Here is a 16,048-nt window from a genome sequence, read left to right as displayed (position 1 = left end):
AAGTAGAGAGGACACCATCAATTTTCATATTACATATCTAGCGACCAAAACAGCTACACGTTAATTAGAAATGTTTTATTTGAAATTTAGAACCAAGGTAGCTTGTCCTATCAAACAAGACTTTAGTGAAAAAAATGTACACAATCAAATTTCAACTAATTTTCTAGCCTTATGCTCACACATAACCTTACTGAGACATCCACTTTCAAATATTACAACAGCTTTCACTTCCATAAAATTTTTAAAACTTCTATATGTAAGCACAGCAAAGTATTTCTGTCACTCATTGTAACAACTTTTCCTCCTTTTCTATGTCTGAATCTGAAGCAGGTAAAGCTTCCACACTCATGCATATTTGGGTTTCACCTTATTCTTATCTATGAGGCCTGATGGGATTCATCCAAGAATCCTCAAAGAGCTAGCTGATGTCACCACACAATGTCTCTTGATGATTTTTCAGTGGTCGTGGGAATCCAGAGAGGTCCCAGCTGACTGGAAGCTGGCGAACATTGTCCTGATTTTCAAGATAGGCAGGAAGAAGGACCCCAAAAACTACAGACCTGTCAGTCTCACTTCAGTGCTTGGTAAAGTTATGGAGAAGATTATTCTGAAAGGTATTGAAAAACACCTGAAAGACAATGCAGTTCTGGTCACAGCCAGCACGGCTTCATGAGAGAAAAATCCTGCTTATGATACCTGATTTCCTTGTATGACAAGGTAACCCACCTAGCTGATCAAGGGAAGCCAGCTGATGTAATCTTTTGGGATTTCAGTAAAGCTTTCGATCCAGTCTCTCACCGTATCCTGGACAAAATGTCCATCACACAGCTGGAAAACATATCATGTGGTGGGTGAGCAATTGGCTCAAGGTCGAGCACAGAGTGTAATAGTAAATGGGGTACCATCAGACTGGTGACCTGTCACCAGTGGGGTTCCACAGGATCTTAGGCCCTGTGCTCTTCAACATCTTCATAAATTACTTGGATGCAGGACTAGAAGGGATACCAAGCAAGTCTGAAGATGACACAAAACTGAGAGGAGGTGTTGACTCCCTCAAAGGTAGGGAGGCCCTGCAGAGAGACCTCGACAAATTAGGACTGGGCAATCCTCAACCATATGAAGATCAAAAAGAGAAAGTGCTGGATTCTGCACCTGGGATGGGGCAACCCCAGATGTTTGTACAGACTGGGGAATGAGATGCTGGAAAGCAGTGCCACAGAAAGGGACCTGAGGGTCCTGGATGATGGGAAGTTGAATATAAGTCAGCAGTGCCCTGGCAGCCAGGAGGGCCAACCATGTCCTGGGGGTCATCAGGCAAAGCATCACCAGCCAGTCGAGGGAGGGGATTGTCCTGCTCTGCTCTGCACTAGTGTGGCCTCACCTTGAATATTATGTGCAGTTTTGGGCACCCCAATATAAGAAAGATATTAAGCTCTTAGAGAGCATCCAAAGGAGGGCAGCGAAGATGGTGAAGGGAAGCCGTGTGAGGAGTGGCTGAGGTCACTTGTTGTGTTCAGCCTGGAGGAGACTGAGGGGAGACCTCATCATAGTCTACAAAGTCCTCATGAGGGAAAGAAGAGGGGCAGGCACTGATCTCTTCTCTGTGGTGACCAGTGACAGGACCTGAGGGAATGGCCTGAAGTTGTGTCAGGGGAAGTTTAGGCTGGATATTCGAAAAAGGTTCTTCACCCAGAGGGTGGCTGAGCACTGGAACAGGCTCCCCAGGGAAGTGGTCACAGCAGCAAGCTGACAGAGTTCAAGAAGCATTTGGACAATACTCTCAGGCACATGGTGTGACTCTTGGGCCAGGAGTTGGACTCAATGACCCTTGTGGGTCCCATCCAACTTGGCATATTCTGTGATTCTGTGAAAATTTAATTTCTACCTTGCACTTTCTCTGTTATGCTGCTTTAGCATCAATAGGGCAGTCCAGATGTTCTGGTTTGTGTCTTCCTTGCCTTATGGGAAGAAGAGTCCTACTTGAAGCTATGATTTATCTGTATCTTACTCAATTTGCTGATCTGAGCCCAGAACTCCAGAAACAAAATGTTTGATGATGTTTAATAAATGTTTCGGAACCCCATGGCTCCATATTCATATCCTGTACCGTGGGTATGGAGCCCTACATTTTTGGACTGTGTGAGGACAGTGTCCCCACCAGTGAAAATATGGTGGAGCAGCAGAGCTGGTTTGCCTTAACACAGTCATAGTTTGAAGTGTTATTTTCTGTACAGCCATTTGGGAAAAAAAAGGATGAAATAAATGCCACATTTGATCACATTCCTAATATTTATCTATTTGTGCATCTCCCTTTCCTGCTTAATTCTATCACTAATGTTGAGCAAATATCACCTGTAATATTGATGTTCTCCATACACTGGTAGACTGTTAGAGGTGAGAGAAAATTTTCCCTATATAAAGCAGAAGAAACAAAGCTGATAATTTAAAATAGCCTATTAAAGCATAAAATGGGATGATTTTAATGTTATGAGCATGTATTGATGGAGCCCATACCACTTGTTACTCTGTTTCTAGTCTAGTATACTTTTACAAAGATTGCATCTGGGTTGAGTATGTTCTCTAAATAAGTTAAATATCCAAGTGAAGAAATGAGATAACTTTTTGAAAAGCTAATTTTCACTTAGAGATATCTAAAATCTTACTTCTAAGCATGAGTTCAACATCTGAATTGATATCTATATCAGTCTAGACACCAGTAGGCTTATTTCTCATAAACTGATTTTTGAAAAGCTTTCCTCTTTGGTCACAAAACCTGTGAAATTGTGGCACCACATCAGGGAAAGTCAAACAATCATGAACAAAATCCTGTGGCGTCAGACAATGAATTAGAGTAGTACCAAAGTAGCTTTTCATTTTTTATCATCTTAATATTTTGATTTTTCTTACAAGTTTTTTCTGAAAATAGTTCTGCTAATACTTAGTGCGTGAACAAATAAAAGAGTTTCCATCCTTTGAATTCTTTGGGAAACCATTACATTTTTCCATTGCGTATGACATGCAGCATGCATATTTGTGTGTAAGTATGAATCATCACAAATTTATGTAATGTATTCTGCAAGGGTTATCATACCCTTGTTTTATCATGGCCACAGTTGTGATCAGTTCTATCAGTTATATTGCTATTTTACCATATGACAATGTACCTGCTTCTATCATGTTCAGCAGCCATTCAAACTATGATGAACTTCTGTGAATGTGGCACTGCATAGACCTTTGGCCCAAGGTCACCATGGAGAGAACATGCCAAACTGCCCCTGATGACAGCTTCTCAGAAAGGAGTGTGACCCTTTGCAGCTGGTGACTGGCTGGGCAACATGCCAAAGCACGAGCACAATTGTAAAGGTGCACTCCAACACTTGCTGAACAGGGGTTCTTGCATGTTTTAAATAAAATGGGGTGATTTCAATCTATACATTCTCAATATTTTAAGTTTCAGTACAAGTTTCAGGTTAAAACTTGAAAGAAAATAAAAGTGATGGGGTTCTTTTGGTTGCTGATTTTTTTTTTTAATTAGACTAAACATTCCCCTTGCCCATCCTTTCTTCCAAGGGAAGGAAAAGAAAAACAACTCCAGGTCAAAGACTGCTTTTCCTTTTCCTCAGTTCAGTACACCTTTTCAACCTGTTTTCTTTACTGCCTGTCTTGCAATACTTACTCATCTCAGTACATAGTATAAGATCAAAGCACTGCAGGATTTGGCCCCACTATTCCTGTATTCCATTAATTTTACAATCAAGTCTTGGCTACCAAGGTGAAGTCCGAAATTCTAAAAACACTTCTGGCTTTATATTTCTGATGTTTAGCTGAATAGAGTTATCAGGTACATGTTACCTTAAAATGGATTGTTAATGACAATATTTTACAATTAACAATAAAAAACCACACTCCAAACCCAACTCCTGTTGCAGACTATTTTAATAAAGGGATTATAAAATACAAAAGAGAGAGAGACAGGTAACCTGAGATGCAATTTTGGAATGCAAACTTTTAGTTCAAATGTGCAAGCTCGAACTTAACAAATGTTTAAAATATTTGAGTTTGTCAAATGGTGCCAAAATAAACCCTGTCTTTTCTAAAGACTATATATTTAGCTAGGCACTGGCAATGTAAATCTTTCAACCATTTCAAGTATTTGTTTAAAAGCCTCACAGAACACGTGGGCTCCCAACAAAACTGAAGAATGAAATGTTTAGAACGCTGAAGCTCAACAGCTGACTTATAATCAACCTAATATGTGAACACTACTTCGATTTTTTGAACTTGTGAATACATTTTATTTACCGATGCATGAGAAGAACAAACAGAGAAAGTCCATTTCTGCAGACCTGATGTAAAATGGTAGAGTGACAAGAGTCAGTACATGTAATGCTGCGATCACAGCAAGCGCAGTGTCAGAGAAACTGCCCGTCGGTGCTTTCATGTGCCTCACAGTTTATTCTTGCGTGGGAGAAAAATATTCTGTGGTATAAATTAAAAAGAAAAAAACAAAACAAACCTAACAGCCTTAATATGCAATTATTCTAAATGAAAGAAAAAAAAGGCACAGAGAAATCCTATCTAAATAGATAGGAAGTTCATTTGTATATATGGATTAAAGATGGTAAGAATATACACAGAGTCAGTCTTGTAAAATGCCCAGTGATTTGGAATAAATAAACAAATAAATGTGCTATGACAACATATTGACATCACTAAACTATTTTGATAGGATGACTTATTTATAAAAACAGTTTTAATATTCCCTTACATTAATGATTAACTAATGAATTTTACTTTGTTGTGAATATATTTAAAGAGGAATCAAACTGACTTCAGTTACAGGACTCCACTAACAAGACTGAGCTGCCTCTGAACTTTCAAACATCAGCAGTTTTCCCAACAGTAATACAGAAGACCATGCCACCAGTTTTGGGCTGTGGGCTGAATGAAAAATAGTACTAAAAGACTAAAGGTCCACCATTCTTTTCTGTTAAAGTTGATTTGTCACAATATTGTTAATTAGTGAGGGCTTAGAGAAGGCTTACTAGGAATATAATTACAGTGCAGAAAAGCATTAATAATGCTCTTATCCCAAGTCAACATGATGCTATTTACATATTTTACCCTGGCATATACCAGAAATGGCTCCCAATACATAACGTGCTGCAGGATCATCAAGAGAAAGACACAAAATCTCACAGGGGAAGGATGTTTCTGAGTATCTCAGTGCTCTTCAAGATAGCAGGGACCCTAATTTGGCCAGTAATTACAACCGTCACCGTAAGCATCACCTTGGTGAGCCACCTTTTATCATGAACTGTTGTTCCTTTGGGAGGCAAATGAATTGGTACTCCTCGTACATAATTGGATACCATCTCATCCTTCTCTCATATATGAGGACAGAAGTGACAATTGCATTTGTCTGCTGTATAAGGGCAGGCTTCTTTTCACTTTCAGAGCTCTGCAGAGACATCAATCTGTTCTCAATGAATAAACATACAATAAAAGCCAATTAACCCATGTTATCATTATCGCCTATTTCTACTCACCAGAGCAGAATTTCGACCCTCGTTACACTGAAGGGCAAAAGTCAGACTGGGCTCAACAGGGCCAGAAGTTCAGCCGAGGGCACTAAAGGCTGGGCCTCCATTACCAGACCTGTGTGACTTTTGCTGTTCAGTTCAGTGGGTGAAGAAGCTGAAGTGTTTTGACATTAGCCACACAGATGCTTTTGCAAACTCCCTGGAGGAGCGCAGGAACCTCTTCAGGGGCTTCATACTGTTAATGACAGTCGCTAAGGAATTTGCCAAAGACCACACACCAGGTTGTTAGCAAGGAAGAGTGAGAACCCAACTATTTCTGAACCGTCACCTCTCAGCACAGTAAATTTCCCAAGGTCCTTTTCAAAGAAGACAAACATTTCCAGCTGAATTTTAAAGATCAACACCTGATTTAATTATGATTCAAATACATTTATCTACATTTGTCATTTATGACAAAACACCCTAACTAAAATGCTCACTTAATTTCAGGTGGCTTGGTGAAGACACAAGTCAGAGTAGGGAACTATTTTTTCACTTTAGGTACAATGTGTCAAAAGGAAAATTATGAAGCAACTATCACTTAAGTATTACCCGCAACCAGATCTATCTGGCATCATGCCTGCTGGATGGCTTTTGCCTGGCTAATCCTACTTTTCCAAACAACAGGCTGGAGGTCAAACAGTCTGGTTGTATGAAGTCCGCTCTCATGAGATTTTTCACCTGGAGGCAGAAATACCTGGGGAAGGTGACAAGGAACTTAGCACATTCATGCATGGAGAACAAGCCCTGATTTAGTAAACTTGCATTTTCAAAGCAGCAAACATCTTCCTCATCAAAGCTGCCGAAGAGTAAGAGGGAAGATCTTCAAATTGAAAAATAAGTAGTTCAAAGCTAGATTAAAACAATGGGTAAGAAAAAATGTATCATTTTTACAGTGAAAGAGAAGTTACCTCAAGTTACAGGGATCTTTGTCCCAGAACCCATGTTCAACTTCACTAAGAAACCATCTTGAAGAGGCGGTAATTTGGAGATGGCAGTATTTCATATCACCATATGGAGATGCTGATGATACTATGCTACTGTGAGTATTAAAGAGAAGTTGTGAGAAGAGATGGAAGAGGAGCTCATGGTCACCAGGGAATGCATGTTAAAACAATAGATGACATTCAGCATCCATAAATGCGAAATTATGCATTCAGAAAACAGTTCTGTCTTCATACACCTTATGATGAACTCACAGCTGAACGTTACAACTGAGGAATGAGATCTAAAGTTGTTATTACTATAGAAATATTAATACCAATAAATAATCTGTCATAAAGTAAATCCAATGCTAAAAACAATTACAAATAGCACAGAGAATAAAACAGACAACATAATCATGGCAACAACCAAAGTCACTTTTTGTCCATATCTTGAATACCAGGCATAAATCTGGTTGTATCTCAGTGAAAACACTGCAGAGTTGGAAAAAATAGAATAACATGACAAGGTCAAACAAAAACATGAGATGGCTCCTTTATAAGAGACTAAGGTTTCTCTCTGGAAAAGAAAAGCCAGGGGGAAATGATGCCAAATACGTAAAATCACAAGGGATATGGAAATAATATGAACAGGGAATGGTTACTCACCATTTCTCTCACACAAAAACTAGGTGACAGCAAATGAATACAGCTGATTCTTAACTAAGAAAAGGAAATATTTCTTCACTCAATGCATCATTAACTGCATAAGACCTTGTGACAGGAAAAAGTAGATACTAAAAATTTAAATGGAATCAAAAACAGGTCATGAAAAAATGCTGCTAAATACAAAGACACCATCTCTGCCTTAGAAAGCCCCTAAATAACAAATTGCTGGGAGAGCAGCTGGGAGAATGGCCACCAGTGCTGCCCTGACTTTATACCCTTTCCTAGGCATCTTCTATTTGTTATGGCCAAAGGTAGTCTTTGAGCTTTGGTCTAGAACAGTATGGTAGTCCTTACATTTTTGTCTTTATTCCTTCTTCACTACTTCCTTAGAGCAGAAATGATTCAACAGCACTGACAGGTCAGGAGATCTTGTCATTCACTTAGTGCATCAAAGCTCAATGAACACAGTAGGACAAAGAGCAGTTGAATCACCCAAAGTGCTGAGCAGCAGCACAAGGGTGATGGTGAAGGAATTGGAACTGGGGGTGGGGGGTGTGGGGTGTGGCAGTCCTCTGGTCTGGAAGCGTTAAGCTTTCTTCCCATTGAATAGGTGTGGGGGAGAGGCTCCAGACTCAATAGCTATCTTAGGGTTGACCAAAGGTCAGAAAGGAGAATTTCAGAAGCTTCTAGAAGTGACTTGGGTAAATTTGGCTTGGAGGGATGCTACTTATCTCCCTGCAAGGGGTTAAGTTTGGTCAGCTGAAACTGGGGGAGCTTAGGTCTGCAGATGAGGAAGGTTTAACATGTAACTGCTTGAAAGAAAAAAACAGACATTAAAATGTCTCTCTCTCTCCTCAAAATTAAAAATGTCTCTCTCTCTACTCAAAATTAAAATTTCATTTTCTCCAGCTGAACTGCACTATTAAAACAAGCAAGCATTAAGAGAGAAGGCCATGTAACAACATTAAACACAAAGCAAAGCAGGCAAGTGGAAACCTTAGGAGCTACATCCACCTCGCCTGAGCTGGCTGGTTCTGAGAGTATCTTAAAGCCCATCTGGCTCCTGAAATTCATTACTGAATTTGGGGTGCTTAGAGATTATAGTTGCCTTCTTGAGCAGGTTTATATGAGTGCTGGCCTGACCGTTCATACAGGGAGATGGTTGGGTCACAAATATAACTCTAGGTCCAACTCTCCTGTATCTCTAAGGTCTAAAATGTGTGTCTGCCCCAAATTTTCCTCTTCAGCCCTCAAATTTCCCCCTCCCTGTAAGATTCTATCTTTCAGCCTTTGAGTTAAATCCTAGGGCACTTCGTGAGTAAAGAAAAGCAGAGGGTTGGCAGTTTGGCCTGAAACCCAACCTAGATGGTAGTCCTGCACTGTAGAGCAATCAGAGGTCTATAAGAAGCAGGCAAAAAGTCTTGTAGGAAAGGGGTGAGAAAAGATGAACACTGAAAAGGAGAATTTTGAATCCATAAGGTGCTTTCTGAATATCTGAGAGCTTTTCCTCATAGGAAAGGACAAAGGAGTGACTGAAAACAATATAGGAAACTTCCTCCACTCTCTGAGATACTGTATGTCACAAGGCTTTCATGTTGCAATTTATTAAGATGCATCTATAGTGAAACCTAACTGTAAATTTCTTTCTTAATGTACACTGAAAATACCATGTACTACCATAAGCTATTCAACTGTTGTGTAAAGCTATACATTTATCCTGCCCTTTGATGTAGCCACAGTCACTAGCTGCAATTCAATGGGCTATGAGTAAGGAGGAAAAAATATCCAGTATAGTAGCCAGAGATATTCCTTGAATGCCAAACTACTTTATCAATTAATATATTTAACATACAAATACTGGATTGTTTGCAGTCTCATAAATAAGAAGGAATTTAAATTTTGAAACTGCTTTGCAGGATTTTGAACCTGAAGCATTTAAAAAATTGATCAAGCTGTGCCTTGAAGCAGACTATACTGAGAGGACAGATCGTTCGAATAAGCATCTACATCATTTTTCACAGTACACAGTGCCACAATGCACTTGCTTAAAAACAAATACATGTTTGCAATGAAACATTTCAACAAATCACAAAACTCAGCAGCAAAGTAGTTAAACATTTATGATTTGATTTTATCTCAGCTTGGAATGTCGCTGGAGTGTCCCACTTCTAACAACTGTTTGCTAAGTTAAGGCTTTAGTGTTTACACAGTGCTGAATGAAGCAGCCTGGTCACCAGATGTGAATGCTTCCTTAGACTACAGCTTTCAATCAGATCACGGTCCTAATGGTCCCTGCTCCAACCTTCTTCCTCAGGACGTCCACCAGCCTTTCCAACCTGAGAGGGGGCAGGGGAGAGGGAGAGGAGAGAAAAAAAAAGGAAACTAATGTTAGGAATGTTCTGGCTGAAAGAGACAGTGTTTGCACTGAACCAAGCTGTCCTGGTGGTGGTCATGCTCAGAAACAAAGCACTACTGTAAAAGACAGACACTAAGGGAAAATGCAGACAACTTACAGAAAACTTTTTAACCTACAACCCAACCCATCTGCAGTCAGTGAAATATATCAGCTCACTCTTCTTTTGTAGTATATGTAATATCTGAGGTCCCCATAAGGCTTTAATACAAAACTCTGTGCAGTAATCCTGCAGGACATATACACTTTGGTGTAAGCAGGACAATCAATTTTTGCACTTTTTAAAATATGAGTGGTCCATGGTTCTTGTTAAATGTAAACTTAACCGTTGTTTCCTCTTAAAAAAATATCTTGCCTATTATCCAACAGATACTTCTATTGTTCAGTTTATAAATTTATGTCTAAAACCCCATGGAGTTTATGTCAAAAACCTTTTCAAAATATTCAACAAGACAAGTTTCTGAGGATGTGGAAGATGATGTTTTGAAGGTGGCCTCGATGATTCTTGTGTCGACACAACTACAGAAAAACTAATGGTCTAAATAAAGGACAGAAAGATGCCTAATCCTGCCTTAGTTTTAAGGCACAGGCTATAAGCATGTTCAGAATCTCACCAGCCTAATTTCTTCTTTACTTTTGTTAAAGTATGTAGGCAAATGCAAAGGACTAAATTTGTTCAGCATTTTCCATCTGCACATGTTTATCTCCAGCACTCCAGTAATCAATCATTCAATCTATTTCTTCAATTTGTCTGTATTTTATGGAATCCTTCAGTGAAAGCTCTCTGACAAATAAACTATCCATATAAAAGTAGATTCTGTGTGTAGCAGAACACTTTTAGAACCACGTCCAGATTATCATACACACAACTTCCATAATAGATAAATAGACTTGCAGCTTCAAATAGCTGTATTCACTGGTACAAAGTTGAGCACTTTTTCTTATCTGAAAAGACAATTTTGTTTTCTTTTTTTATATGTGTATATATATATGATACAACATGAGAAATGCAGATAGGAAATAAAAATAGCACAGCTTTATCAAAATTGCAAAATCCATTTTATCTCATGGATGCATTAGTAACTTCAGTGCAGGTAAACTGGTTAACATGGATTTATTGCCACAAGTCATGACTAATGCTCTTGGTACGTATTGAAACACTCTTGTTTTCCAGGAACCACCAAGCACGATGAAGCTACACCTTTCATTGTACTCACCAGGTGACTTAATTCCTGAAACGAGATTAAGCATTCACCACCCAAATGTAATCATGAGACACCAGGAAACATATGTGGAAAGTTCAGCTACTTCTAGCTGTTCCACAGGGACTCTAAGGGAGTGAAAGCACAGGTGAAAAACTACTGCTTACATACTCCTCTCCCTTCAGTTTTCCAATAGTTGCTTTTCCTTCTTAACCAACTAATCCATTTTTCCTGGTTTTGTAACATACATTTACTGCACTTCTTCATCTTTATGGAAGCAGCAACCAGACAGCCATAACTCAGTGCAATCAGTCCATGCAAGTATAAAGTAAGGGATTTCACAAGTTATTCTCTCCTGAAAGTTTTCTCACAGAATCAATGTTTTCTGAGTTCTAAGGGTTTAACTCAGTTACTGACAGGTCACAGTTTCCTCAGCCTTCCCTTGTTGGGAAATTTCCCTGTTGAATCAGTTGTCACTCTATGTGCAAGTTCAGAAAGCAATGGCAGATTAGTCTTCCCTTTTAATAGCATGTATATTCAGAAGCATGGCAGCTTTCTCGGACACTTTATTGCTGTAGGTCTCACACTAGCACCCTATCTAATATGCTTCAGAGACATAAAGCACTGGAGAAACATTTCAAAGTGTTTGGACCAACAGAAGGTTTGGGCTGCAAACTTTTTCTGGGAGACAGTATAAAATAGTAAAATTTGAGATCATGGCTTATTTAGATCACTGTTCAGTTAAAAAGAAATACTTAAAAAGAAATACTGTGTGGCTTATACAAGGGAGGGTGGATATGACTTCAGTAGTTGAGGTTCCTTTTGGGGAGACGCTCGTCACGGCCTAGATAACTGTCCTATGATTGAGTTTGGATGTGCACCACTCTGTGACCAAGCAATGGCACTATACACCAGAGCAGAATAAGTTAGTGAAGAGCTGCCCATGTTTGAAGAGAAATATCACTGGGATGAAAGTAGCTGTCTTCTGTTTAACCTTGAAACTGTCAGGCTTCATTGAAAATAATGAGGCTTAACAATCATAGCTTCTGCTTTTCAAATGAATGATGACTGAAATCATCAAAATGAGGTATTCCTCACCAAACACACCATGCAGGGCTTATTTGCCTTTTGTTTCAGTCATGTGTGGATTTTCAAATGTATTTATTTGCTATTAGAAGAAAAAAAAAACAACAGTGGATTAAGATACTGTGCCTTTCAAAGAGATTTAAAGAATAACATAAAAAAGAAACTGTAACAGCTAAGGTAACAGAGGGCAAAATTTAGCCCTATACAGATACAAGACCCAATGTACCACTGAAATCCCAGTTAAGCCTACAAAATAATGCCATGGGCTGAATGAGTGGCTAATAACTCTTGATACAAGCCTCAGGGGGCTTTTTGGAATGATAATCCTGGACTCCTTGTTCACCAAGAGCCCAACTCTGCCATCCCAACTCACACTAAGCAACATTTTTCTTTGTGAGGAATAAAAGGCTGCTAAAAAGGCTGTTTGTGCCAATGAGGTGCTACCTGCAAAGGGTGAGGGTGGCAGAGTCACCCCTTGTTGATAAGGCTTTGTGTCCAGCCCAGTGGGATGCTGCAGGCAGCTCCCTCTGGAGACTGAGCATTTTAATCTGTGGAAAACTGCAGTAATAATCTCATACCTCAAGATCAAAGATAACTTAAATGTTGAAACAGAAGAATGGAAGGTGCTGGGAACTAGTCTCAGTGTTTGCAGAGTTTTATTCAAAATATAGAAGACTGACCTGAAGAAAGCAACTTCTGTTACTTTGAACCACTGTGATATAACTGCCACTATAATTTCACCACATTTTACTTAACTGAAAGCAGTACTGACTGTGTTTGTTTGTATTCTAAGACAAAGAATTAACAAATTTATGTTTTTGCTTGTGAAGAGTCCTCACGGTATAAACTAAATGTGCAATAGGACACTTTCTCCTGAGATGTAAGCAAGGACACTCACTGAATTTGCATCTCATGAAGCAATGAAAGTAATTCAAGTAGTAGCTATATTTTAGATCAGACAGAAGAATGATATGGTGGGTGGGCCACTTTGTTGCAGTGCTGAGTTGCAAATGTGCAAGGACAGACACTCACCTTTAGGAATGTTTATAAAAGCCTCTTAAGGGATCACTCTCCATTCTCACAGATTTCAATTTCTTGCTTAGAAATTTTGGAAAATCACAGTAGGTGACCATTATTTTTTGTCACTCCAATACTTCTAGAAAATATGTCCCTTAACAAATAAACTCTCTTAACAAAAGCTACTTCAGCATTCTCTATATGATTACTGTGAGTACAAAGTAACAAATAAAATACAGGAAAGAAACCATGGATTCAGAGGCATAGATACAACTTTGGTGTTATTTACACTGATTTGCACATATCCAAAGCAAAAAAGCCCTGTGCCTTTCAGGATAGATGGAATTTGCATCCATGAAAAGCACAAAGATGACGGCTATAAATAATCTTTATCTACACTAACTACTTCTGTAATGCTCATCTTAGTGCTTCTATGAAATGGAAAAATAAAATAAAACAAAACCCAGAAATTAAGAAAGGGACATCTGGTCCATCATTGTTTTTAAGTTAGCAAGAGATGCAATGCTGTGAAAAGTCTTGAATTTCTGTGGCTTAATGCTTCCTCTATACAAATTTAGAATTAAGCAGTTTAATCTGTGTTCTAATACAGAAATAAAAGGGGCTTGCTGCTATGATATTACTGATTTAATCACGTACTTTTAAATGTGTTGCTAAGCTTTAAGAAGATCCTCATCCTACCTAAATAGGAACATTGGTAGATGTGTCTTCCCCAAGACAAAATCTCAACCATTTTCAACTCCTCTTCTAGTTATTTCAAATTATGTTCCCTTATCACCTATGCACACAGCTGACAATGTCTGCATGGAGCATATGTTGTTGTATGGAGTGCTCTTACAAAGCTCCTGAATTGCTTGACAATGTGCTCTGATTTTAAGCAAAGCCTCACAAAACTTTACTCCAGTGAGTAAAAGCAATTTTGGTTTTAGAATCAGTTCTCATAAACCAGACTTAAAATCCTAAATGATAGAGAAGTTTGTTCCAGGACCTCAGAAACTGAACATATAGCTGCAGATGTTACCAACTGATCTCTACTGCTGACTCTTATGCACATTTTTGGCTTGCTCTCCTCTTTCACGTATTCTGCTGAAGAAGTCTACCTCTAAACTGTTGTTAGGGATCAGTAAAAACTCTGCAACTGTGTAAATCCACACAGATTGGTACATCCTTCCACACTGCTCCATCTCTGGCCAAAGGAACTCAGCCCAAAGGACAGCAGTGGCTGTTATCCACAAGTTTTGAATATGACAGAGTTATACAGTCACAGAGTGATCTTCCACATAATCATGCCCCAGAAACAGACAAAATGGATACCCAGCTGACAGAAAAGGGCATCCTTCAAGTAGCCTGTGTCCTATCTGCAAAGCAATATATAGACTAGCTGAAAACAATAGTTTCTACCTGCAAATGGATGAGTTAAGCGACAAAAACAAAACCATCCTGGATTTCAAAATGCAATATAAAGGCATATAAACCTAAACTATAACCCTTGGTTATCTTTCCAGTAGATAAGATTAGGCTTAGGCTACAAAGATGGCCTTACTTGCATGATTTCTGTTTTTTTGCAGAATGTGTTTTACTAACAAAAATTTCCTTTAGAAACCAAGCATTTGAAAATATATTAGGAAAATAAAATGCATTGCACAAAAAGCATTACAAGTAATTTAGCAATAAAGCTCAGTGAGCGATTGTTTCATGAGTGGTCATACAAACAAATTCACTTAATTTCATCCTATAATCTTTTCCCTTCCCTTCCCTTCCCTTCCCTTCCCTTCCCTTCCCTTCCCTTCCCTTCCCTTCCCTTCCCTTCCCTTCCCTTCCCTTCCCTTCCCTTCCCTTCCCTTCCCTTCCCTTCCCTTCCCTTCCCTTCCCTTCCCTTCCCTTCCCTTCCCTTCCCTTCCCTTCCCTTCCCTTCCCTTCCCTTCCCTTCCCTTCCCTTCCCTTCCCTTCCCTTCCCTTCCCTTCCCTTCCCTTCCCTTCCCAAATCTTCCCAAACCTTCCCAAACCTTCCCTTCCCAAACCTTCCCAAACCTTCCCTTCTTCCCATTTTCCACTTGGATAAACTTAATAAAATCTTAAATGGAGTACTTGTTTTCAGGTGTTTTCTGTCAATTCAAGGAAACAAATCACACAGAGAAGAGAGGTGCTGGTCTTGCTCAGAAACCAGTCATTTGGATAAGATCATGACTCAAGAGGCTGGAGGAAACTGGTTCAGCTCTATTTTCTGCATGAGGGAACCAGACCCCAGCTGCTTCCCTCTCAAGGGAGTAGCCCTGTGCTAATGCTGGGTGCTGAGGTGTCTTGTTCTCAGTTTCAAAATTTGAGGCTGCTCTGACTGAACAAAACACTTAAGTGTTTACTGGATGGAAGCCTGGAATTAAGGGTATGACCTCACAGTGTATGACCTATCTACCATGCTGCACAGGCATTGCCCTCCTACCTCCGGGTGGTTCAGTGAATTTTGAATTATCCTTATTCCTCAATTCAGGTATTATTTTTGTCACCTCAAAAGCCTGCCTTTTGAACTATAATTTTTTATCAACTCACTAAAAAATATTGTCCGTTGCATTTAATGGTGATGTACCAGTATGTAAACAATTCCTTCATAAATGGTCATAGTGATAAAGAATACATGTGGTTCTGATGCACCAGGCTGCCTCTCTCTTCTTAACAAAGTTCCCTTCGCATCCTTTGGATCAGAGACTGGGTGTCTTTCTAAATGACAAGCTGGAGTTCAGTGATGGTTTTTAACCTGATGCAGGCATTGCTGAATAAAATTTGGTGCCCTCTGTCTGTCAGGTGTCTGGACTGACTGGTATTAATCATCCTTTCTGGTCTTAAAACACAAGTCTTAGAGACTGACACAGGGTTGAACTGACTCACTACAGGCACTGCCACCAATTCCCGCCTGCACGACGCTGTTCGTAATGTCACTCCAAAAAGTATCTTCCATTAAACTTGCAGACCTTAGTTTGGCAGGGCAAACCATTCTGTCTCTGAAAAGCACTGTCATCAAACAAGTATTCCTACCAAATCCCTTTCAGTGTCTTCTCAACCCAAAAGAGTAATTCTGTATATGATTAAACTTAGAAGCAAATACAGCCAGTTGGGCTTCTGACAGCAGTGATATTTCAAAAT

At 39.4% G+C, this 16,048-nt stretch overlaps 1 protein-coding gene across 1 annotated transcript in view; it reads right to left on the bottom strand.

Annotated features, from left to right (window-relative positions):
- Positions 1-3,918: 3,918 nt before the first annotated feature.
- Positions 3,919-16,048, bottom strand: part of MIPOL1 (mirror-image polydactyly 1) — a 185,917-nt gene continuing 173,787 nt past the window's right edge. The window contains 1 exon segment of the mRNA XM_032689903.1: positions 3,919-9,510. Coding sequence (XP_032545794.1) covers positions 9,444-9,510 — 67 coding nt within the window. The 3' untranslated portion in view covers positions 3,919-9,443.

The sequence above is a fragment of the Chiroxiphia lanceolata genome, chromosome 6, assembly GCF_009829145.1.
Source record: "Chiroxiphia lanceolata isolate bChiLan1 chromosome 6, bChiLan1.pri, whole genome shotgun sequence".
Lineage (NCBI taxonomy): Eukaryota > Metazoa > Chordata > Aves > Passeriformes > Pipridae > Chiroxiphia > Chiroxiphia lanceolata.
This window is presented reverse-complemented; position numbering and strand designations above follow the sequence as displayed.